The sequence below is a fragment of the Perognathus longimembris genome, chromosome 9, assembly GCF_023159225.1.
Source record: "Perognathus longimembris pacificus isolate PPM17 chromosome 9, ASM2315922v1, whole genome shotgun sequence".
Taxonomy (NCBI): domain Eukaryota; kingdom Metazoa; phylum Chordata; class Mammalia; order Rodentia; family Heteromyidae; genus Perognathus; species Perognathus longimembris.
Genome location: NC_063169.1, coordinates 20,016,800 through 20,040,227, shown reverse-complemented (window position 1 = coordinate 20,040,227; position 23,428 = coordinate 20,016,800). Strand labels below are relative to the sequence as shown.

At 38.3% G+C, this 23,428-nt stretch overlaps 1 protein-coding gene across 1 annotated transcript in view; it reads left to right on the top strand.

The window, feature by feature from the left end:
• Klhl32 (kelch like family member 32) overlaps window positions 1-23,428 on the top strand; it is a 195,627-nt gene that overhangs the window by 159,986 nt on the left and 12,213 nt on the right. Inside the window, exons 7-8 of the mRNA XM_048353802.1 lie at window positions 7,105-7,831; window positions 21,018-21,076. Coding sequence (XP_048209759.1) covers window positions 7,105-7,831; window positions 21,018-21,076 — 786 coding nt within the window. The remainder of the gene's footprint in view (window positions 1-7,104; window positions 7,832-21,017; window positions 21,077-23,428) is intronic.

The window sequence follows — 23,428 nt, the reverse complement described above, 5'->3', positions numbered from 1 at the left end:
TTGCAAAGTATAAAGGCCCTTCCATGGGACAGAACATTTATATGTACTCTGAGATTTAGGTTGATTTCGCAATATGTTTTCTGAGAATCTGTGGGAGTGAGATTTCTTATGGTTTTGAAACTGCTTTGGGATCATGTTTTGAGGCGAGCACTTTACCACTAGACCATATTCCCAGCCCTGGGATCATATTTCATAGTATACACACGTAGATATATATAAATGGAGTTTGGCTTCAATATATCTACATTTTCTAAAGATCAGGAACTTATTTCAAAACTGCAGCTTCAAAGCTTGATAATGTTAGGAATATAATATCCTTTCCTATAACTGATATATTTCTGAAATACATGTAAATAAGTTGCACATGTTAATTGAACTAGAGCAACATTTATAGAATGTAGGGTTGTGTACCATTATATTTAACATTGTATGAGTTATATATTCTACTGCCTAAGATATCTATCAGTCATGATATACTGAGAAATCCAAGAGAAAAGGATTAACTTGCATATATTTTTGAGTCTGATCTAATTAACCATAAAGAACCAGGAATTAAAATATGTATTGCCCCCAAAGTAAAACAATTCAATATTCAGAGGAGACCCTTGCCCTAAAGGATGCCTTTATGTTCTTCAGTTACAAATTTTTTATTTCTGATGTAGTGCTCAAATGAAATTAATTGAAATTTATCATCATCTCTTTTGGAAGCAAGGCATACTTATCTTGAAAACAAACTTTTGCTAATTGCCCCATTTGTAAGGAAATGGAAGGACTTGGAAAAAAATTATACTAAGTGAAGTGAGCCAGACCCAAAGAAACATGGACTGTATGGTCTCCCTCATAGGGAATAATTAGCACAGGTTTAGGCTAGTCACAGCAGAGGATCACAAGAGCCTAATAGCTATGCCCCTATGAATGCATAAGATGATGCTAATTGAAATGAACTCCATGTTATGGAAATGAGTGTTATATCACTGTTGTAATTACTTTCAACATGCCATGTGAATCCGTAGCTTCTTTTCTTGATGATCCTCTTGTATCCTCTTCCTGTGGTTGTACCCGCACTATCACTGTATCTTATCTGAGTACATTGGAAACTGTATATACTGGTATTAGAACTAGGGAAGTGAAAGGGAATATCAAAATTGAGAGACAAAGGATAAAAAGACAAACGATTCCAAAAGCAATACTTGCAAAACCATTCAGTGTAAACCAACTGAACAACTCATGGGGAGAGAGGGAAAAGGGGAAAGGGGGGGGGGAATGAGGGAGGAGGCAACAAACAGTACAATAAATGTACCCAAGGTCTAACATATGAAACTGTAACCTCTCTGTACATCACTTTGACAATAAATAGAAAAAAAGAAAATATAAGAGTTATATTTGAATTTGAGTGTGGTTTGTTTGGACTCTGCCTTGAATAATTATTGGTGGAAAAATAATGGTAAGGTGGATTAGGTATCACAGAAGATACACTGTATCATTTAGGCTCTGGATCTCATGGCTAGGATATAGCTCAGTAACAGAGTGTTTGCTTAGCATATGTAAGCCACTGGATGTGAACTCCAGGACCACAAAACAATCTAATTTTCTAGGGGCAACTTTTCTACTAAGTAATTGCATGAGTTGAGTTCTATTAGATAATGGATTTGTTTTTTCATCTGTATCATTGAGAATCTTGAGCTGAATGAATTGTGAAGTTTGTTCTTGCCTGAAGATTTTAGCCTTTATTTGAAAGCTTAAAGGACTCTGATACTTATTGCACTGTCAACCGTCTGTAATAGAAGTAGTATACAACAAAGATCTCAGGGAAGAAAACAAGGGCTATGGTAGGCGAGGTCAGTCTAGTATGGGGTTCTGAGAGCTCATAAAAGGCCTTATAGGAAAGTCTTAAGGATGAAATAGTAAAAATAAGAAAGTAAAGCCTCTTGTGGAATAAATATCTTGATGGACAGACTGACAGACAGATAGACAGACAGACAGATTAGATAGATGGATGAGAGAGTGCGAGAGAGAATTAAAGAAACCAGTAGTATCTGTCCAAGAGAACTAAGTGAAATAACCTAACAAGTCACAAAACTTTTCTATCTATGCAACATAGTTTTAGCTATTGGCCAGCCAGATAATTTTTTAAGTAAGACCCGAGGGTCAGATAGATAAGTTGAAGTTGGATTAAGTTTAGCTAATACTTTTTATTTGTATATATTAATCATACAGAAGGGTTTTGTTGTTTCCATAAGTATGCATTATGAGCTTTGATCAAATTCATCTCCTCTACTTTTTGAATCCTCTCTACTCTCTTTTAAATGATTTAATTATTTTATTTTCACACATGTTTAAAATACTTCAATCTATATATTTTATTCCACCCTGCCCCCTGGTTTTTTTTTTTGTAAGTTTTTTCCCTTTATTGTCAAAGTGAAGAACAGAGGGGTTATAGTTTCATATGTAAGGCAGTAAGTACATTTCTTGTTCAACTTGTTACCTCCTCCCTCATTTTTCCACCACCTTCCCCTCCCCTTTTCCCTCTTCCCCGCTCCCATGAGTTGTTCAGTTGGTTTACACCAAATGGTTTTGTAAGTATTGCTTTTGGAATTGTTTGTCTTTTTATCCTTTGTCTCTCAATATTGATATACTAAGTGAAATGAAATCCACATTATGGAAACAAGTGTTATACCATTGTAATTATTTTCAACTTGCCTTGTGAAACCATACCTTTTTCTTTGTTTCTCTCATATTCCCTTCCTGCCCTCTCTTTTTACCCACCCATTTCCCACAGATTCCTACCCCCAAACAGACCCCATTTTACATATAGATCATTAATTAGGAAGGTTCTTTAGTATGGGTCATTAATGGAATTAGTCGGAGTGTGCAGGTGAATCCCCTGTTCCTCAGTAGGTTGATGCATTAGTTCAGATAGTTCAGGAAAATCTTGCCTGATGGCCATGTTTCCTAAGTATCCTTTGTCATTTCCTCCATAATTGAATCTGTAATTTCTTTTCCACTTTTACTGGCTTGTCACCCAAATGATGAGAATAAGTCTTCCTTTTCTTCCTCCTCAAGTGCTAGAGTTTATGGTGATGTCTTGAGAACGCACATGCCAAATTACATAACATAGAATGTGGTTTTGGTTTCCTCTGATGTATGCGTGTAGAACCATTGTGTTACAAAGATTCCACTTTGTGAAACAAACCTTTTTTCAAGAATATAAGCACCAAAATATGCTACAAAGCTACCTGTGGTCTTGGAGTTCTGTGATGTCTCAATGATAAACCAGTCTTCTGTTTCCTGTGTCTCTAAAGCCCCAAAATGAGTTTGAAGTTACATACATCTTTCCTTCAATTCAGCACCACAATGGATAGTGCTCAAGTGAAGTTCAAGGCACAGAAGTGATGTTGAAGTCACCACTGTTCTTAATTTTCTTTATTATGTCTTTACATGAATTATCCTTGTTATCTGTGGTCATTCTCCTACACATTTTTATGAAAGATGAAAATGAGCCCAGTGTCAATTTTCATTTTAGTTATTTATCATTGTTAAAGTTCAGAGTGTCTCCATATTTTATGTTCTGGAATAATGTAAGTCAACCATTTGATTTTAGACCTTAGAGAACCGAGATCTCAAAATATGCTTACTCATAATATTATTGTAATTAAGTGTCAAATTCCTTAGTTAAAGCATTACTTAGAAGTCATTAAATATACATCTTCTTTTTTGTGTGCAGGTTCTGGGGCTTGAACTCAGGATCTGGATACTGTGCTTGAGCTTTTGTGATCTAAGCTAGTACTCTACCACTTGAGCCACAGCTCCACTTGGAAATAAAAGTCTCATGGACTTTTTTGCACTGGCTTTTTTCCTGGGCTTTTTTTTTTTTTTTTGCTCAAGACTGGTGCTTTCCCAAATGAACTGCAATCCTCATATCTCAGCCTCCTGGGTAGATTTACCTCTTCTTACATTTGAAACAATATACCTGACTCAATAGGGCAGACATTTACCAAATACCTGGGCCATTTTATGCGGCTTTCTAAGGTAAGATCAGACAGCATGTCAGTCCACTGTTTTATGAATAAAAATCAATCTGAAACCTTACTACATGAAGTGTGGTCCATGGGCTGGTGGCATCTGCATCACCCAGGAGTTTGTTAGGAATTTAGATTCCTACCCCACAACTGTACCCTCTGGATCAGAATCTGCATTTGAACAGAAACTGCAGCTTATACATGCACACGTGAGGTTTTGAGCTGGTAGCAGAAAAGCTCATTTAAATTACATTTCCCTTTGATATGGAAAAAATAAATCCATCAAAGTGTGGATGGCCTGTATAGGCTGAAAGTTATAAAGGGTGGAAATTATATGAGATCTGCAGGAAGTTACAAATGCTGGGAAGAAATAAAACTTACCTCAGAAAATGCCAACTCATGTATGTGCAATAAACTGTAGATAGTATTTAGAGGCATTGAACATGGAAGGCATTGTGTAACAACATGTGGGGATGGACAGAGAGTCAGGAATTAATCAGTAATAAGTCACAGAGGTCACACATCCATGGATATTTGATTCATTGGAGATTTCCATAGGAATAGAGCATAGTTGAGGCTTATGTTCTTCGAGCAGTTAGTGACATTATTTCTAGAAAGATAATGATAAACTGGAGAGTGCTCAGAAATGGGATGGAAGATTGATTATGACACCAGTAGAACTGATTTATAGAAAGAGAGAAAAATAATTAAATGGACAGCACTGTGCTATAAAGAGGTTATGGAGACATGGCTATTCATCTTATGTTTTCTTCTAATGCTGGCTCCTATAGTATATCTATGGAAAAAAAATTCCCCTGGAAGGAAAGAAGGATGCTGAGAAAATGGTTAGAAAGTAAAGCAATATGAACTGGAATAACAATTTAATTAAGAACTATATCAAAGATTAAATTTCAGAGAGTTTTACCTGGTGCATAAAGAATGACCTTGTGTGGTATAAATGACTTTATCCCATTTCTAAAAGCTATGTAGGTAAAGAACGAACAATATATTAAGTTGTTGAGTTACTCCCTAGGGAAATAATCGAAACCACGTCCCTTGAAACTTCTCAAATTAGGGTGAAGGAGTAGGGTGACATATGTGAGTAGTCTCACCTTCTTACAGAGACATAGTGATTGATTTGTGGCATTTTTCTTTTGCAACATCCTTGATTATTGGTGACATTACCAAACCGATACATTTTTTCCCAGTCAAGTTGGTATCATATTTAAATGAGAACGCTATCTTCTATATAAAATCTAGAGGGTGTCACTCATCTGACTTCATGCTGTCTGCCTCACTGGTACCCACCTAGCAGTCCTTTTTTCATGTCTCTTTATTTTGTAACTAAGAGAAACCCTTTACTACATAACAAAGTGAGTTCTCTTCTCTCTTTCCCTTCATTCAGTAGCTAAAAAGACAATCCCAAATGAATGCGCAGTGTCTTTTGTAGCATTTGTCAAATAGATGCAGAAGCTCTGAAATATCCCACATCTCAGAGACCTTACTGACTCTGTGTGTGTGTGTGTGTGTGTGTGTGTGTGTGTGCATGTGTGTGCTGATAGTGGAGTTAAATTTATGGACCAAAGTGCTAGCCCTAGGCTTGCTTGCTTATTTATTTAGCTATTTGCTCAAACCTGATGCTCTACTACTTGAACTATAGATCTACTTCCAGCTTTTTGCTGGTTAATTGGAGATAAGAGTCTTGGAGACATTCTTGACAAGGCTGGCTTCAAACCCTGATTCTCAAATCATAGTCTCCTGAGTAGATAGGATTACAAATGTGAGCCACCAGTGCCCAGCTAGTGATTCATCTTAGCAGGAGGAAACCTTAGTTCATTTTGCTAAGGCGAAATGGTCAAGTAGCATAGTTCCTTCTGCTGCTCCATACTGACTAAGCATGACAACAGGGAAGCCCAGAAATCCAATTCTATGGATCTGAAAACTAGTCACAATAAAAATCATTTAACTCATTATTTTTTCCTGCTAACTCTTCCAGTCCACCTTGATCTTGTCTAGAAGATCTAAAGTACTTGTAAGAATAATTAATATCAAATATATTAACTGCAGATAATAGACGTACCATTTTAAGTATATGGGAAGGTTTGACAAACTTAAATAGTAAGTTCCTTTAATTAAATTATTTCAAGTGTTTTAGAAATGAACCTATTTTTGTTGATGGTATTTTTAAATTAATGTTTAATTTGGTTATATATGGCTTTGTGTCCTTGCTTTAGTTTTAAGAAATTTTCTTTGCCTTTAGTTAGAAGTTCTTACTCCTTTCCTTTTTGAAAGAGTCCTTAAAGGAGAAATTAAGAATTAGGGTTACATTCTGCTATTGAGTCCATAATAAAAAGATAAACTCCTATCTACCCTGCTTGTGAAAGTGACTCTAACAAATTACCAGAATCTTACATGTGCAAATAGCAACAGTCCTCAAAATGAAAACTAATTGGGAAGAAAAAATAAACAAAGTGATAAATTGCAATGTTATTTTTTTTCTTCTCTTGCTGACTGCTATCCTTCCCAAAGAGGAGGAGAGCCTTTTCTTTTTTTCTTTCTAAATCATTCTACTAGTGTCATATTGATTTTCTCTCAAGTACACCCTGTGGTCTCAGATGATCACATATTTTCTTACATTACTCATGTTGATACAGCACCTGGACTCATGGCTTGACATATATTACTTGAGTTGCAACAGCACTGCCCACCATTGATGTTTCCTGGTGATAGGGTAAACAAGACTCATATATGAAACAGAGGGGCCAGGCTGTTTCAAAACAACATTTTCATCCTTAAAAAGGCAGGTAGTGTTGACCCTAACGATATCCTAAGCCCAGGACAGTTGCTTGATATTCATCCTAAAAATAACAACATCAAGTTCTCTGTGTGTGTGCAGGCACATGAAAAAGTTCCTCATCTGGGTATCCAAGTAAGTACTCTAGTTTGCACTACTTGCAGGGGGAAAAAAGGGGTTAATGAGTGTTGGAAAGAGAGTGTCCATGTTGTCCACCCTAGTGACATCCCTGCGGCTCTCTCTGGGTCATGCCTTTGGATGTGCCTCTCATGTCACTTCCCTTCTTTTCAGCTAGCCGTGAGGTGGTTGGAGCACAACTGCCATTACCAGCACATGGATGAGCTCCTGCAATACATCCGCTTTGGCCTCATGGATGTGGACACCCTCCATACAGTTGCCCTCTCCCACCCCCTGGTCCAAGCAAGTGAGACGGCCACGGCCCTTGTCAACGAGGCCCTGGAGTACCACCAGAGCATCTATGCACAGCCTGTCTGGCAGACCCGCAGGACCAAACCACGCTTCCAGTCAGACACTCTCTATATCATTGGTGGGAAAAAGCGTGAAGTCTGTAAAGTCAAGGAACTGCGGTACTTTAATCCTGTGGACCAGGAGAACGCTCTCATAGCGGCCATTGCCAACTGGAGTGAGCTGGCGCCCATGCCCGTGGGAAGGAGCCACCACTGCGTGGCCGTCATGGGGGACTTCCTCTTTGTGGCAGGCGGGGAGGTGGAACATGCCAGCGGCCGGACGTGTGCAGTGAGGACTGCCTGTCGCTACGACCCTCGGAGTAATTCCTGGGCAGAGATAGCACCCATGAAGAACTGCCGGGAGCATTTTGTGCTGGGTGCCATGGATGAGTATCTCTATGCAGTTGGGGGCAGAAATGAACTACGCCAAGTGCTGCCAACAGTCGAGCGGTATTGCCCCAAGAAGAACAAGTGGACCTTTGTGCAATCCTTTGACCGGTCCCTTTCATGTCATGCTGGATATGTGGCTGATGGTCTTCTGTGGATATCAGGTAGAACATGCCTCATATATTGGGCTTATGGAAAACATTTTCACTGTGGCATAAATTTCAAATTTAAGTTTTGATGGAAGTGTGGCCAGGTGTAATTGAACGATAGAGTCAGACATGTTAGCTAATTAATCATCATGTATTGAGCATCTGTTCTATGGAGAACACTGTAATCGAAAGTGGTTGACCTTTCTACAACTTTCTGAGTGATTAGTGGTGTGAAAATTCAAGGTGGAAGTTGATGGCCCGTCACACTTGTATTGCCCAGCTTGGGGTTTGGCTAGATCCTCTACCATTTTGCCAGGTGTTGCAGTGATACATAGACATACAGGTGTTCACCGTGCTGGGAATTGGAGAAAAGGATTTAAGTTACTGAAAGAGAATGTTTGTATAATCTGTGAATGGCAGTTACTTATGTTATCCTAATCCATTATTCCCACTTACTCTCCAGTTTTAGTGATCATTTGGAGGTATGACTCAATGTCTATTTTAGTTTATGTTTTTTGAATTCTAGTCTTTTGGCTTTTGCTTATGGAAAATGTAGAGACTGGTATAGTGAACTCCGTACACCATAATTCAGCTTCAACAATGGCTAATTTCATTGCTAATCTTGCTTCAACCAGTTATTCGTCATCTTCAGATCCCTCTCAGTTGTCTTTTTGTTTGTGCAGACGGAGTATGGGAGGCATCTGTTATCAATATCACAACATCACCTTATGTTTTCAATCTTGTTATAGAGAAAGGCATGAAAATCCTTCTCCCAGCGAAGGAATTTATGTCTTATCTCAGTTAGAGATGACTCCTTTTGTAGACGAAATGGAACTTGGATTTTTGTGTCAACAGGGAACCAGAGAAAAAGGAAGATCAATGTCATGTAAATAAAAGAGTAACGTTGATGTTTATATTTGGAAGAATCACTTTTAGTAAGCAAAGGCTTTTGGCTTGTCCCAGTAATCACCTTCAGATTTTTTAAAAAGTTCTATTTTGACAAAATTCTCCTTTGTACTAGATTAACTTTGCTTGGACTCTGCTCACTTTTCCTTCTGCCGATCCAGGGAGACAGTCACAGCCTCAGCCTTTTTTGATGATGCCAGGTGATTGGCAGTTCACTTGTGTTCATTGATAAAACTAACTTACATCAGGGTTTAAACAGTCAAAGCATTAGTGGATGAAGTAAATCGAGAGGAAAGGAAGAGGATGAATAAGAAGCCTACAATTACTGCTCCTATACCTAACATAACAAATATTAAAAATGAGTGTATATGATGAGAGCATATTTAAATAAAACCCTTAATTACCTAGTAACATCCTTTTTTCTTTAAATATGTATTTTAATTATTTAGAAAATAACCATCAGTATTATATCCTGTTGATTTCACCAAGGAAATTTCAAACTGGCTGCAACTAGGTATTTGCCGACAGAAAGGTCCAGGTTATATTTGCAGGGGGGGTGGGCAACAAAAATGATGGATTTATGAAGTCAATGCAATTTATGTTTTCTCCCAATTTACATTTCTTCCATTGACTCATTTGGTTTCATATATTGTTAATGTACTGTATTCCTAAATTTTACATTGCACTTTCTAAATTTTGTATGAATTTCTCATAAATATTTTAATAAATATTCCTTGTTTTGAGCTTTAAAACGAGCTTTTTGAAAAATGCTATAGTTTCCCTTACATAGTCTTAAAGATATGACTACTTAATACCCTTTCCAGGGAGGCTTAAGACAGCACAGATACTCATTTTAGACTGGCTCTATCTGTCATCTTGGTATCAAGTTGACTTCCTTTTCAGTATGGGACCTAAATTTTCCTTTTCCATTTTATGAAATCTATCAGTGTATTATATATATATATATATATATATATATATCTTATTGCCATCACACTGTTTTTTTCCTACTGTGATAGGAAATGCACTCTCTTTGTTCTTCTGCACTAATGTATGCTGCCTGTGTTAACCATACTTAATGAAAACAATCACAATTTTCTCAGGTTTGTTTCTCCCTACTGTGTACTTGAGATGAGAAACTCACTTTCCCGTGTACAGTACAATACCTTTAATTGGAAAGAAGAGGAAATCACCAGTGACATTTCTAATACCTTCAGTCATCTGCCTCTTTCCTGAGGCCCAGATTATAATAAATCAATTGTGAATCTAACCATGAATGGGAGGGATAACCAGATTTGCTAATGGGCCTTCCAAAAAAAAAAAAAAAGCAGACAGGTATATTCCACCCTTCCTATCACTGATTTAGAAATGTTAAGCTGATTTATTGGAAGAGATGAAAATGTTTAAGGCTATTTTTTTAATCTTTGACCTAATAATCAAGCATTTCCAACTTAATTGGTGGGGGACTGAATCATTGCCATCCTCCTGGTATTTTCAAGCTTTGCCTGAGGTGGAGGTAGTATGGATTATAGAATGTGGATTTTAGGGGCTTAGTTCTGTTCCATAGAACACAAAATGAATGTTTCTTTAGAGAGTCAATATTTCCATCATGCTCACACCATCCTTGTGCCCCTCCTACATGCCTGTCTGTTTGGGGGTTAAGACATCCTGAAAATGGCCCATAGTTGTTAAAATGTGACACACAGAGAGGAATTCAGAAAATCAGGCTGTATGTATATACCCATTAGCATTTAATTTAAGATGTTAGAGACAGTCAGATTTTACAGGCTCCTGTAGCATTTGACATTGTGACCCAATTCACAAATGCACCATGCCATTTCCATTTGAAATTCACAGTACTGAAGTAAAATAAGCAGTAACTATCCAGTGGTTGTGTTTTCAAATGCATACTGCCTGCTGTAAAGTGTAGCTCCTGAATGACTAAAAACATAGTGCGTGTGTGTGTGTGCATGCTCGTGTGTGTGTGTGTGTGTGTGTGTGTGTGTGTGTGTATAGGAAATTAATACTGAACTTATCTTGGCGACTGAATATTTACTTTTATTTGTTCATTTGTTTGTCACCTGGTTTATTTAGCCAGTACCAAGGTTCAAACTCAGCCTTGTGACCTCTCAGTTTTCTTGCTCATGGCTAGAGCACTACCACATGAGCTATACCTCCAGCCCAATATTTTACTAGCTAATTGGAACGTTTCTTGTATTTTTATGTCCTTGCTGGTTTTGAATTCAAAATCTCTGATCTCAGCCTACTGACCAGGTAGAATTACAACTGTAAGATATGAGAGCCCGGATTATCTTTATATTTTAATCTATGGTAGCAAGTTAATAAGACCCTAACCACAAAATTAGGAGCTTTAATGCTATAAAAATAAGACAGATGTTTATTTGCAATATTTAATGCTGCTGCTGATGAATGCGTCATCTTTATTATCAATAGTTCTGTATTGTAGATAAATTAAATTCAGCAAATACCTCTTCTGACCTCTAGAAGCTAACAAAGCATTTTGATTTTGTTGTAGTAGTTGTGGTTTTAGAAATTTCATTAACCGAAGAACATATGTTAAAGTTTCTTTAACTCCCTAAAAGCTTTATTTATTTTCATCTTGATTGAATTTATACCAAATTTACATTGCCTAAGTTAAAATAACTTTAATGTATTCAAGACACTTTGGCTTTTCTACTGTCTGTTAATATTATTACAATATAAAATTTCATTAACATTTTAAAAACAGCTTTATTTTTGCCCTATCTATGCAGATATTATTTTTACTTTATTTCATTTTTGTTGCTCATGGGCCTTTTTTGTGCTCAAGGCTGGTGCTTGGCCATTTGATCCACAAATCCACTTCCAGTTTGGGGGTGGATAACTGGAGATAAGAGTCACATGGACTTTCCTACCTCAGTAGGAACCATGGTCCTCAGATTTTAGCCTCCTGAATAGCTAGGATTACAAGCATGAACCACAAGCACCCAGTTTGTGCAGACATTATTTTGATTGTACGTAAAATATTATATAAATTAATGTAAATTAATAGAAGATCTGGTTATAGTTGGCTTATGGAGTGTGGTCCTATATAGATGTGCAATTTTCCTCACTTCTAGCAATCATGATGCAGAGACAAGCTCCTACCCCCTTCAAGTCCTCTTTCAGGCAGGGCTATAGTAACAAAACATGATCTAGCTAGCATATGATGGTATGATGGTAAAAGTCTTTCCAAGATATAGAAGTAGTGAAAAACAGGGAGTAATCACTAAATGGGGTATGAAATATAGCATCTCTGGCCTAATTTGGCCTAAACTCCGCTGCTCACTTTCTATGCATCCATTAACCCATCCCACTTGAACATTATTGTCTGATCACTCCAATAATTTTCCTGCCCTCTAAGAAACAATGGACACTGCTAATGATCTACTTTGTACCTGCATAATTTTCCATTGATATGCTTAAAGGATTGATTCCAGAACAGATACAAAAGATAAGAAAATACATAGATGTTCAAGCCCCTTATGTGAAATAGCATAGTATTTTCACATAACCTATGCATATACTGGCACGTATGTCAATTTAAATGCAGTATAACTAGTTGATATATTCTTGTTGATACTTGTTTGTGAAATAATGAGAAGAGAAAGGTCTGTACCTGTTCAGTACCAGTGCAAGTTTTTGTTTTGTTTTGTTTTATTTGCCAGTCCTGGGGCTTGAACTCAGGGCCTGATGTCCTTGGCTTCTTTTTGCTCAAGGCTAGCACTCTACCACTTGAGCCACAGTGCCACTTCCAGCTTTTTCTATGTATGTGGTGCTGAGGAATGGAAGCCAGGGCTTCATATATACGAGGTGAGCACTTTACCACTAGACCATATTCTCAGCCCCCAGTCCAATATTTTTGTTAGATGTTTTGGATATAGGTTGGATCCAAAGGTGGGGAGCCCATGGTCTGACTACACCTAGCTAGTTGGATCTCTAGACCAGTTTATAGGAGAGCTTGGTAGACAATCTGCTCACCACATAATACTCAGTTCACTCTCCTCTCTCTCTCTCTCTCTCTCTCTCTCTCTCTCTCTCTCTCTCTCTCTCTCTCTCTCTCTCTCTCTCTCCCATTTACCTCACTGGCTTTAACTTGTTCTGCGTCTCAGATCAAATGTGAAAGAGCAAATAGGAGGTGGTAAAGATTATGAGAAGAAACATGGGCAAGGGATGGGTTAGAAAATGCCCATGGAAAGAAAGTTAAGAAACTAAGCTAGGAGGGTGCTGGGGGGGGGGGGTGAGGGTGTGCCTCAGAAAGAAGCATAAGAATTCAGAGTGAAATAGGCCAGAAGAAGAGGAGCTTTCAAGAACAAAAAGCAAAAAGGTACAGGGATAAGAGCAGTCCCATATCACAAGAGCCTCAAGGCCTAAACCATTTTCACTGTGGCTTTCTACCAGGAAAATTTCACTGAATGCCATTTTAGGGCAGTGGAAGGTGGTAGAAATTAGAACACAGTAGTTTAAGGTGTGATTGGAAAATAAGGAAGTAGAAACCTACAGGTTTTAGTTACATTGGAAAATCTGGGGTAATTCAGGACATTTTTGCTATTTTTTGTGTTTCAATGATGAAAGTACATCAAGCAAATTTATAGATAAGGAAAGAGAAGTGAAGCTGAAGATACGGGGAAGAAACATATGCTGATAGCACCTCCTAGGTACCAGGAATGGAGATAAATCTTGTTGGTACATTATGGGCACTATAGAGTCCAGAACAGCGAGGAGGGAATGGGAAGGGGTGAATCTAATAAAGAATTAGAAAGAAACTCAGCCAAATCTAAGCCTAGAAGGAAGGAGATAAGGATCTGGGTATGATTTTGGATTGCTTTGTTTGGTTTGGTGCCAGTACTGGGGCTTGAACTCAGGGGCTCCTGCTCTCAGCCCCCTGAGTAGCTAGGAGTAGAGGAATGAGGCACTGGTGCCTAGCTCTGGTATGCCCTTGTAAAAGAAAAGAACCTGAGAGGTTTTCTTGTTAATGAGAGACAGAATTCAGTGTTGAAATTGTATCCTGTCAGGATTAGGTAGAGAGCTTGAGCAGACTGAACTTGGAGAGAAAGCAAAGAAGGAACTGACATGACAGGCCTTTAAAAATTAAGGTTTAGAGTCCATACTGAGATTGGAAGGTACAAAATTATGGTGACTCCATTTGCAATTTTTTGCTTTATATTTTTGTAGTCCTCTGCAGAGAAGTGCAAAAGGCAGATCCTTGGATTCATTCACAAAGAAAGGTTTTTATGCTAGGAATAACCCAGAGCAGTCTGCCAGAAATTCAGCAAGCTAGCTTACCAGTTACGTGCGCTTCACGAGCGGTTTGATTGAGAGAGAACAACTTCTACTGTGAAGTCTGTGTGCTCTAGGAAGTAGAGGTACAGATGATGCTATCTACCTAGGATAGGTTTGGAGCCTTCTAACTTGACATGTCTACCTAAAAGTTCCATTAGAAATCAGATGTCCATAGTTCATATTTGGAGGCAGGATTTTTTATTTCTAATAAAATGAGGAATGAAAGTTAAGAGTGAATTATCCTGAGATTTGAAAAGGCAAGTCCTTTTAAAACAGTAGATGTTGCTATGTCACTTATTTGAGACAGCTGTGGTAAATACTTATTTCTGGGTTATAAATATGTACCTGTTCACTCTAGATGACATAAATATAATTTACATTTTCAAGTGCACCAATCATTTTTAGGTAGTTTATAAATCTGTGGCTTTCTTTGCAGGTTTTGAGGGTATTAATTACCCATCCATTTTGTGAGTTCCTCAAGTATGACAAAAATAATAAGGATACTAGTCTAATTTAATGCATGGGTTAAGTATGCTTCTACTCAAGATGCTAATTTAGTATGAAAATTTCTTTGGCCTTAATTGTTTCTATGGCATTATAAACACAGTGGAAATATGGACAGTTTAAAATGTTTTTGTTAAAATAGATGGCAAAGTTTATGTTTTACAATTATTGTAAGTATCCCTACTTTTCCACTTTAGCTTAGCTCTATAAAAATGACTAATATGAATTTACACAGTCGGGTAATTCTTTGGATAATTAAACTCTAAGTATGAGGTTTTAGTCTTTTGAGAATTGAAGCAAATTTATTTGGGGGTAGTTTAAACATAATTAAAGAAGGAAAACCAAAACTCAAGACACACACCCTCGCCCCAAAGTCCCAACAAACAAGCTGGGCATGGTGCTGTATGCCTCTATCCTCAGCAGTGGGGGAGGTGTAGGTAGGAGGATTGAAGTCTGAGACTCGTCCAGGAATAAGATGCAAACCTATCCAAGATATGACTGAAGCCAACAAAGGGCTGGGGTTGGGGGGGCGGTGTGGCTCAGGTGGTAGAGCACATGTCTAGCAAATGCAAGGCCCTAAGTTTAAACTCCATTCCTGCAACCAAAAGAAAAGGGAAAAGGAAGAGAAAAGAAATACCAGAAATGTATTTCAGCTGTACAATTCAATCCCCTACACTTAGTCATTAGTACCTTCTATGGAAATGGCATGAAATTTCAGCCAAATGGCTCTAGTGTTGGGGTGGACTTTCCTGGACTGGATTTCATCCAGGCCTAGGAGGAAGAGACAGACATTTCATGTGAAGGACCTGACAGGGATACAGTCATCAGTGTCATTCCCACCAAATTCCCTAAAATATTCCCCCCTTGATTTTGGTGATACTGAGCTGAGCACTGCAGGCCTCTTAGAGAGGGCTTGAGATCCCTGAATCCGCCAATGGGCTTCCAACCTAGAGTGTTCTCCACTCTATAAGAGCAAAAGCAGATTAAACAGTGCTTTGCATTCTGGGCTTACTTTTGCACATGCACTGTATAAGGACCGCTGTCTTCTTCTCTTAAAGTCTAGCATACGCAGTGTACTCTCCAGGAAACAAAAATTAGCAGCGTAGTCAGACTTGATACATTCTGGCCAAAGTACCATGAGAGAAGTTTTCCAAATCTCTTTTCTAGACACTGGCAGCATTGACCAGTTAGCTGTGGCTTTCAAACACAGTGTTTAAGTCTGACAATTGGTGACTTGGGTAGCAGAGATGCCATGGTTTGTTTGGCAGTCACCCATCATCCTCTCCCAGGTAGGCATTCATCCATTTGTCAACATTTTATGGTGAGTTGTACAGGAAAGCTTAAGAAAAATGCTTTCCCCTTGTCTTGATGATAGAAAGTGTTTCTCACTACTGGAAGCGTGGTGGTAACTTTTCATTCCTTCTGGCAGTTTTTAAAGACTTATTTGACTTTGGGGGAACCTGCAGTCTATCTTTAAGTCACAGTTCACACAGTAGAAGACAAGGTTGCTCATTTTCAATTTTGGCTGAAAAGTCTTAACTTTGACTGTGGCACTTCAAAGTTAAGCGAAAACTTGGTTTTAAAAATGGATGCTGATAGGAGATGGCATATTCAATGACAGATGTATCTATAGAAAGCTGTTAAGATGCAGATTATACCCCCTGGGGTGGGGGAGGGAGATCAAACCTGCCAATCTATAAAATATACTCGATAGAGGAAGGCATGGAATCTATCTGTGCAAAGGGCTTTGATTGCAGGGGACAGTATAGCAGCATGTGGCATCATAACCCAGAGCAGACAAATCAGCTTGATGACTTTCAAAGCCAGGAATACGGCTGCAGGCAAGGGTACTCCAGTCTAGGAGAAATTAAAACATATAGAGACTGTTATTAATTCCATATCTATTTTTGTATAGTCAAATCTGTATGCAAATCCTTAGCATCTCATTTCAGCAGATTAATCTAAAAGTGAAGAGTGGTATGTGAAGGGAATGTAATGATAAAGCTTTGCAAATGAGTAATGCTGCTGTAGAAATGTCGGCTGAAAACTTGCATGCTTTTTCAAAAATTTACCTTTTCTTTCTGTACTGAGAAGAAGTGGTTTCTATTTGTATGTTCATTTGTAAATCATTTCAAAGGGAAAAGAAATAGAACCAGTTTCCTAGGTTTCCCTTTGCAGTCCTGACTTGGGGAAAGTTACAGCCCTAGATTTGTGAGACACCTCCTGTGGTTTCATATTCTAGAGGTAATCAACCAAATAACTAACTGGGACTTTTATTTTTACTCCCAACTAGTAATCCAATATCTCATTTCTAAGCATTGTCATAAGAGTGGAAATTTGTATGTAAGGGTAAGGAATCTAATTATGTAGTGCAGATTAACCAAAAAAAAAGAATTGTATTATAGGTGCATATGTGGGAGCTAGTAAATAATAATTCTGAATAATAATGATTCTGAAGAGCATGGAGATAAATGTGTGTGCTGTTTGGAAGAGGATGTAATAGCTTCATTCCAACCTATTGGTTGTACAATTAATCTAGAATGGGCAGAATCTGATACATGCAGTAGTATAAATATCTTCAAATGGTGTCATAATGAGCATAGTTCACTGCAACAGCTATTAATTCAGCCCCATTATTCTAAAACAAGAAGGGAGACTTTTGCAGTTTCAAGCTAATGGGTGACAGCTTCGCCTTCTGCTTCTTTTCAGTTGGAGAAATGATGATAGGGCATTAATCTGGTGGTTATGGCCCCGGTCAAAACCCTTGGCAGTCATTTTAACCTTGGGCATTTGTATAGTCTCAGCAGGCTTGATTGTTTTTCTGTGCTTATGTTGAGAAGAATTATTGAACATTCCACTTTTAATCAGGTAGATAAAGGTAGGGAGTAAAAGAGACTAAACCTCTATATTTATTTTGACATACATCTTGACTATGTAGGCCTTTCAGCCTTGGGCTTTTCTTAAGTATGTTTCCTTTGATTCCATTTTAGAAATGAAGCATTCAATGACATATCTTAGGAAGAATTTTGAGAGCAGGAATCTCATTGCTCGCTGTTCTTTGTAGAATTCCTCTACAAAGATTTTGTTGATCTTAAAAGCTCTGAATTATATTGGATAATATATTTGATAAAAAGGGGTTGAAAGCTTCACAATTAAGAGGAAAGCAATAACTCCAGTAATAGCCAAGGTCAATTACACAGACACTGTCTCCTTGTTAGAGCCGAGGAAAAGGAAGAAATGGCTTGGACACGTGACCTCCTCTTTGTGTACCCGTTCACATTAATTGATTATTTCTGTTTGGCAGAGAATTAGAAACCAGTCCTCTTGATTCTGGTTGACTTGACTGGGTCAGAGTTGAAGGTAAAGGTCTATTCAAAGCATTTGAATGGTCAAAGCAAAAATTGTACAGGATGAAGTTTAACTGACAGGAAGACTTTCTTCTGGATTATTTCTATAGAGGAGAGAACAGAGTGGAGTTTGGGATTAACTCCATGGAAACAAGAGCTTTTTAGGAGGATGGCATTCGGTGAGCAAATGCAGGACTGTGAGAGAAGTTTGATCGATGGATGTGTCGCACACATTTAGTTATTTGTCAGTTTGTAATTTTTCTGTGATTAGACCATTAGCATTTGTTAATTGGTATCACTCACAGTTATATGCTTGTTCTCCAATAGAAACCGAGAGCTTGGCTGCTGTCATCTTGGATGAATACATTTCAGAGTAATGCCTAGCCCTTTAAGAAGATGAGTTGTGAAAGTGACACGTGTTTAAAAAAATTATTTATAACTCAAAGAGGGGAAAAATAATACCTTACTACAGTAAATTGCTCTGAAGAAAACAGAGGTCTGGCAAAGTTCATGCTTGTAATTCTAGCTCCCCTGGAGGTTGCTATCTGAAGGATCATGGTTTGAAGCCAGTGCAGGCAGGAATGTCCACAAGAGTCTATCTCCAAAATAACCGGAAAAGGGACTTCTCTTTGGGGGCCCTTTCTGAATGGAAAGTTGTTACTTTCTCTGCTTTCCTTCCATTTTCAAATAAACTTATTCTGTTTAGGGAAAGAAAAATGAAAAGAGCCAGGCTTGAAACATGGCTTTAGTGGTAGAATGAAAGCAAGCTGACAGGCTTAAAGCCCTGAGTTCAAACCCCAGTACCCACAAGAAAAAGAGAAATAAAATAGAGGGGGGGGGGGGGGAAGATGCCCAGGAGTCAGAATGAGGAAGCAGATTAAAGTTAAGGGAACTGTTAAGTGAAAGTTAAGGCCTTATTGGTCTGTTTTATGATATATTTTAAATAAAAATTTTCAAAAGCTGGAAGTAGAGCTGTGGCTCAAGTGATAAAGTGCTAACCATGAGAAAGAAAGCTCAGGCCCTGAGTTTGAACTCCAGGACTGACAGAAAAAAGAAAAATTCTACTAAGAACAGGTTTTAGTCAGTTCAATACTAGATATTTACTGTGAAATTCGTTCTTTAGGATACTTATTAATAAAAATGATGTTCATTTTACTCTAGTATCTGGAACTATGTCTTAGGCAATATTTGTAAAAAAAACAACAACAAACAAAACCCATGTTTGGCTCCATATTACTGTTATCTCATTTCCCACTCTATCAATAACAATGTCTCATTGGAATCCTAGCTATTCAGGAGGCAGAGATGTGAAGATCATTGTTTGAAGCCAGCCAAGGCAGGAAAGTCTCTGAGACTCTTATCTCCACTTAACCACCACATAGGTCAGGAGTAGAGCTATGGCTCAAGTGGTAGAGCGCTAGCCTTGATCAAAATACTCAGGGACAACGCCCAACCTCCCTGAGGTCAAGACCCAGGACTGGCACCATTTTTCCCCCACTGGATTGCTTCATGACCTACCCCTTTTTCCATATGATAGTAACGATTAAATAGAAAAAAATGTCTGGGTTTTACAGAGCTCCCTATCTACAAGAATGGAAAGAATGGTTGGCTGAATGTCCTTCATCTGAAATTCTTAGGACCAGAAATATTTGGATTTGCAGTTGATCTGGATTTTGAAATATTTGTGTCTGTATAATGAGACCTCTTGGAGATGAGAGCCATGTGTAAACATGAAATTAATTTGTGTTTTCTATATTCTATTTGCATATAGCCTGAAGGCAATTTTATGCAGTATTTTTTTAATGTGCCTGTGTTTTGACTACTATCCATCACTCCAGGTCATGTGTGAGAATTTCCAGAACGTTTCAAATTTTGCAGCTCTTCAGGTTTTAGAATCTTTGCTTTAGGATATCCAACCATATCATATGAGGGAACAAAACTAAGCAAGAGTTGAAAGTGTGATAATGTCTGTGGCTTTTAATTCAGCAGGCAGTCTCAAATTTCTTGAACCTGATTATTGTCCAGGTTGTTGTTTGTTTCAGTTGGCTATAATGATTGTGTTAGAGAACTCTAGGGTTGTGCTGTCCAGTTTGCTAGTCATTAATTAATTTTCATCTGATGGGATAGTTGAAATGTAGCTAATCTGTGCTGCATCAAATATATCCTGGATTTTGAAGATTCAGGATGAAAAAAAAACTTTAAAAATCTCAATAATATTTCTTTTTGTCTGTTGTGGGGCTTGGGCATTGTCTGTCTCTGAGCCTCTTTGTGCTTACTCTACCACTTGAGCCACAGCACTACTTCCAGTGAGTGGTTAATTGGAGATGAGTCTTGCTGGAATTTTTCTGCCCAGGCTGGCTCTGCACCACAATCCTTAGATACCAGCCTCCTGAGTAGTTAGGATTACAGGTGTGATTACTGGTGCCTGGCTTAAGAATTTTTTTATTGATTTTATATTGATAATATCTAATTAATTGGGTACATCTTATTTGATTTATATTATTAATTCAAATGATTAAAATTTTTACTATATTAAGTCAGATTTAATATTCATTTTGGTATTTCTTTTTGATTTTTTATGTGGCTACTGGAAAATTTGTGGTTGCATAAGTGATTCTGGTTAGATTCCATATGAGCCAGCACTGGCCTACATCCCTCTTGATAACTAATGCCTTTTGCTAGGTATTTCTTCCAAAGAAATACCAAGATATCATTGGGTTAATGTGAAGAGGTTAGAGCTTTAAAATTGCCAATTTAGCTAAGGACAAGAATTTCCCATCTAACTCTGTTCCCTTCATAAATTACATCATGCTTAGATCTACATTGACCCCTATATTTGCCCCCCATTCTATCCCTGCAGAATAGCTTACTAGAATTGCAGGCAATACTTGATAACATCGTCATGCTGTTGCTTGATTTCAACTGGATTGCTTCTGAAATGTTTCTTAAAAGTGTAACTGCTTCAACAACCCCCTTCTTAATTATGTCATGGGCTCATCATGAGAGTCTATAAACAGATTCTTAGCAGTAGCTAATCTTCTTTTAATTGTACCTCATTCTTATTTTGAAATAGCCTGTTTTCTTATTCATGAAAAATTCTAACACATGTTCCTCCATTATAGGTGGAGTAACTAACACAGCACAATACCAGAACAGACTAATGGTATACGAACCTAACCAGGTAAGAATCATATATGAAAAGCTCATTGCCTTAAGTAAAATGAATGTGTATGTTTCTGTGTGTGTGTGTGTGTGTGTGTGTGTGTGTGTGTGTGTGTGCACTAGTTCTGGGGCTTGAACTCAAGGTTTGGTACTGTCCTGTTTTTGCTCAAGGCTAGTGCCACCTGAACCACAGCTCCTTTTGGGACTTTTTTTTTTTTTTTTGGTAGTTAATTGGAGATAAGAGTCTCATGGACATTTCCTGCCCTGGCTGGCTTTGAATCATGATCCTTGGATCTGAGTAGCTAGGATTGTAGGCATGATATACAAATTAAAATGAAATCTTAAAGATTTCAATAAGAAGCTGTGTGGTGGCTCAGACCTTTACCCTAGCTTCTCAAGTGGCAAAGACTGGGTGGATGGCAGTTAGAAGCCAGTCCAGGCAAAAAGTTAAGAAGACCTATTTCAACTAACAAGCCAGAGGCAGTGGCTCGTGCCAGTGGTCCTGATTCCATGAGTGGCATTCAGAGCATGATGGTGACTCCAGCTTGGGCGAAAAGCTAGACTCCATCTAAAACATATAGGTTCAGCACCCCATTCCTCCTAGTGCCACTAAAAAAAGTGCCTGGGGTGGGGGGGGGTGGTCAAAGTGTCTACCACACATGTATGTCTTCAGCCTGGATGGGGAAAAGGAAACATCTGGGCAAACTGCTTGTTGGTTCCTTTTTGTTGCTATGGTTAGTTTTGTGCTGCACACAAGGTGCACACTTTCGGAATTTCACTGCAGCTATGTCTTTCTGGAAGGGGTGCCATTCTGTGCAGGAAATCATATTCTTAGTGCTCTTCTCAAATTAAAACCAAAGGCTCTTTAATTTAATATAGCCAAACATTCTAGACAGTACCTAGCATAGTTCTAGAACAGTTCAAAGTAGAAAAATGTGATGGGTTTGAGTACATTTTCCATGTATCAACAGCCGGATTTGCAAGCATTTTAACAGTACCTATCTTCTTCTGCCTAGTTTTCATAGTATACTTAATGATTTTAGGCCCCCAGAAGAAGAAAGAACTTTTATTCTCCTTTCTATATATATAATATATATACGTGTGTGTATGTAATATGTACATGCACATATGTGTGTATAATGTATATATTTTATCTCTTTGGCACATGTCGGATGAATCTTGCCATTTCCATGATTTGAGTACATATGTTTTGGTTATGATGATATTCCAAACTAATTTGATTTGGAGATTTAGTCTTAATAAGGTAAAAGTACTGGAATGTGAAACAACAGGCTGACTTTAGGTCTATATCAGGACTAGCCACCAAAGGTATGCCCAGAATATCCTCAATGTATCTTTTCATTTTGATAATTACTTGATCCTGCATTCAATGAGGGCATCTCTCTCTCTCTCTCTCTCTCTCTCTCTCTCTCTCTCTCTTCTCTCTCTCTCTCTCTCTCTCTCTCTCTCTCTCTCTCTCTCACACACACACACACACACACACTCCTGTATTCTGACGTCCTGAGAGGCTGTAGACTGGCTGGGTTAGTGGTCTCAGGGGAGTTGACTAATCGCAGTTGCTTGAGCGTGGTACACACACAGTTAAAGAGGAAGAAAGTGTTAACATTGCTTAAATGAGTTCTGGTCCATGTTTGTACACACATGCTCTTTTTTAAAATTCTGCTGGCATATTGTTTACGGTGGGTACTGGCAAACATCACATCTGCTTGCATCTTGCTCAGAATCTCAATAACTCTATCATTCAGCCCTGGTGCTTATTTCTCTTCTAGGCCTTTGTGGAGAGTCGATAATGCCTGCCATCTGCCACAGAGCACATCGCTACCTGCCAACAGGCAGGCTGGAATGACCTCTGCCTCCCCACCACTGATTAGTATTCACACGCTAGCTTATTAGGAATGACCCCGCCAGGCCTCTTCGTTTCTTTGCCTTTGCAGCGGTTGGCGGCTCACCTGGCAGGCAGTGCAGTGAAGGAAGCTGAAGATATAATCAGGGGATGGAGGCAAGCTTTGCAAACCAGATGGCATCTCCAGTCCTGTGGCAGGGGACTGGACTGCTAATGCAAACATTGATTCCTAATATCATAATGGGTTGTCTCAAGAAAGCACCCAAGAAAAGCATCATTAGAATTTTTTAAAAATCACTCAAGTATAATGCATTACAGATTTTTCTTAGTAAATATCTAAAAGAAAGACCGGTTGTATTGAAGAAGGTATTTGAGTGGATGGAGATTCTTATTATATGTTTAAACTAAGAGAAGATAATGCAAGCCTTTCAAACAGTACAAACTTCTTTCCCTGGAGTGGATCTTCGAAGGAGGAGTTAGAAATGAGCTAGAATATGTGCCTATAAT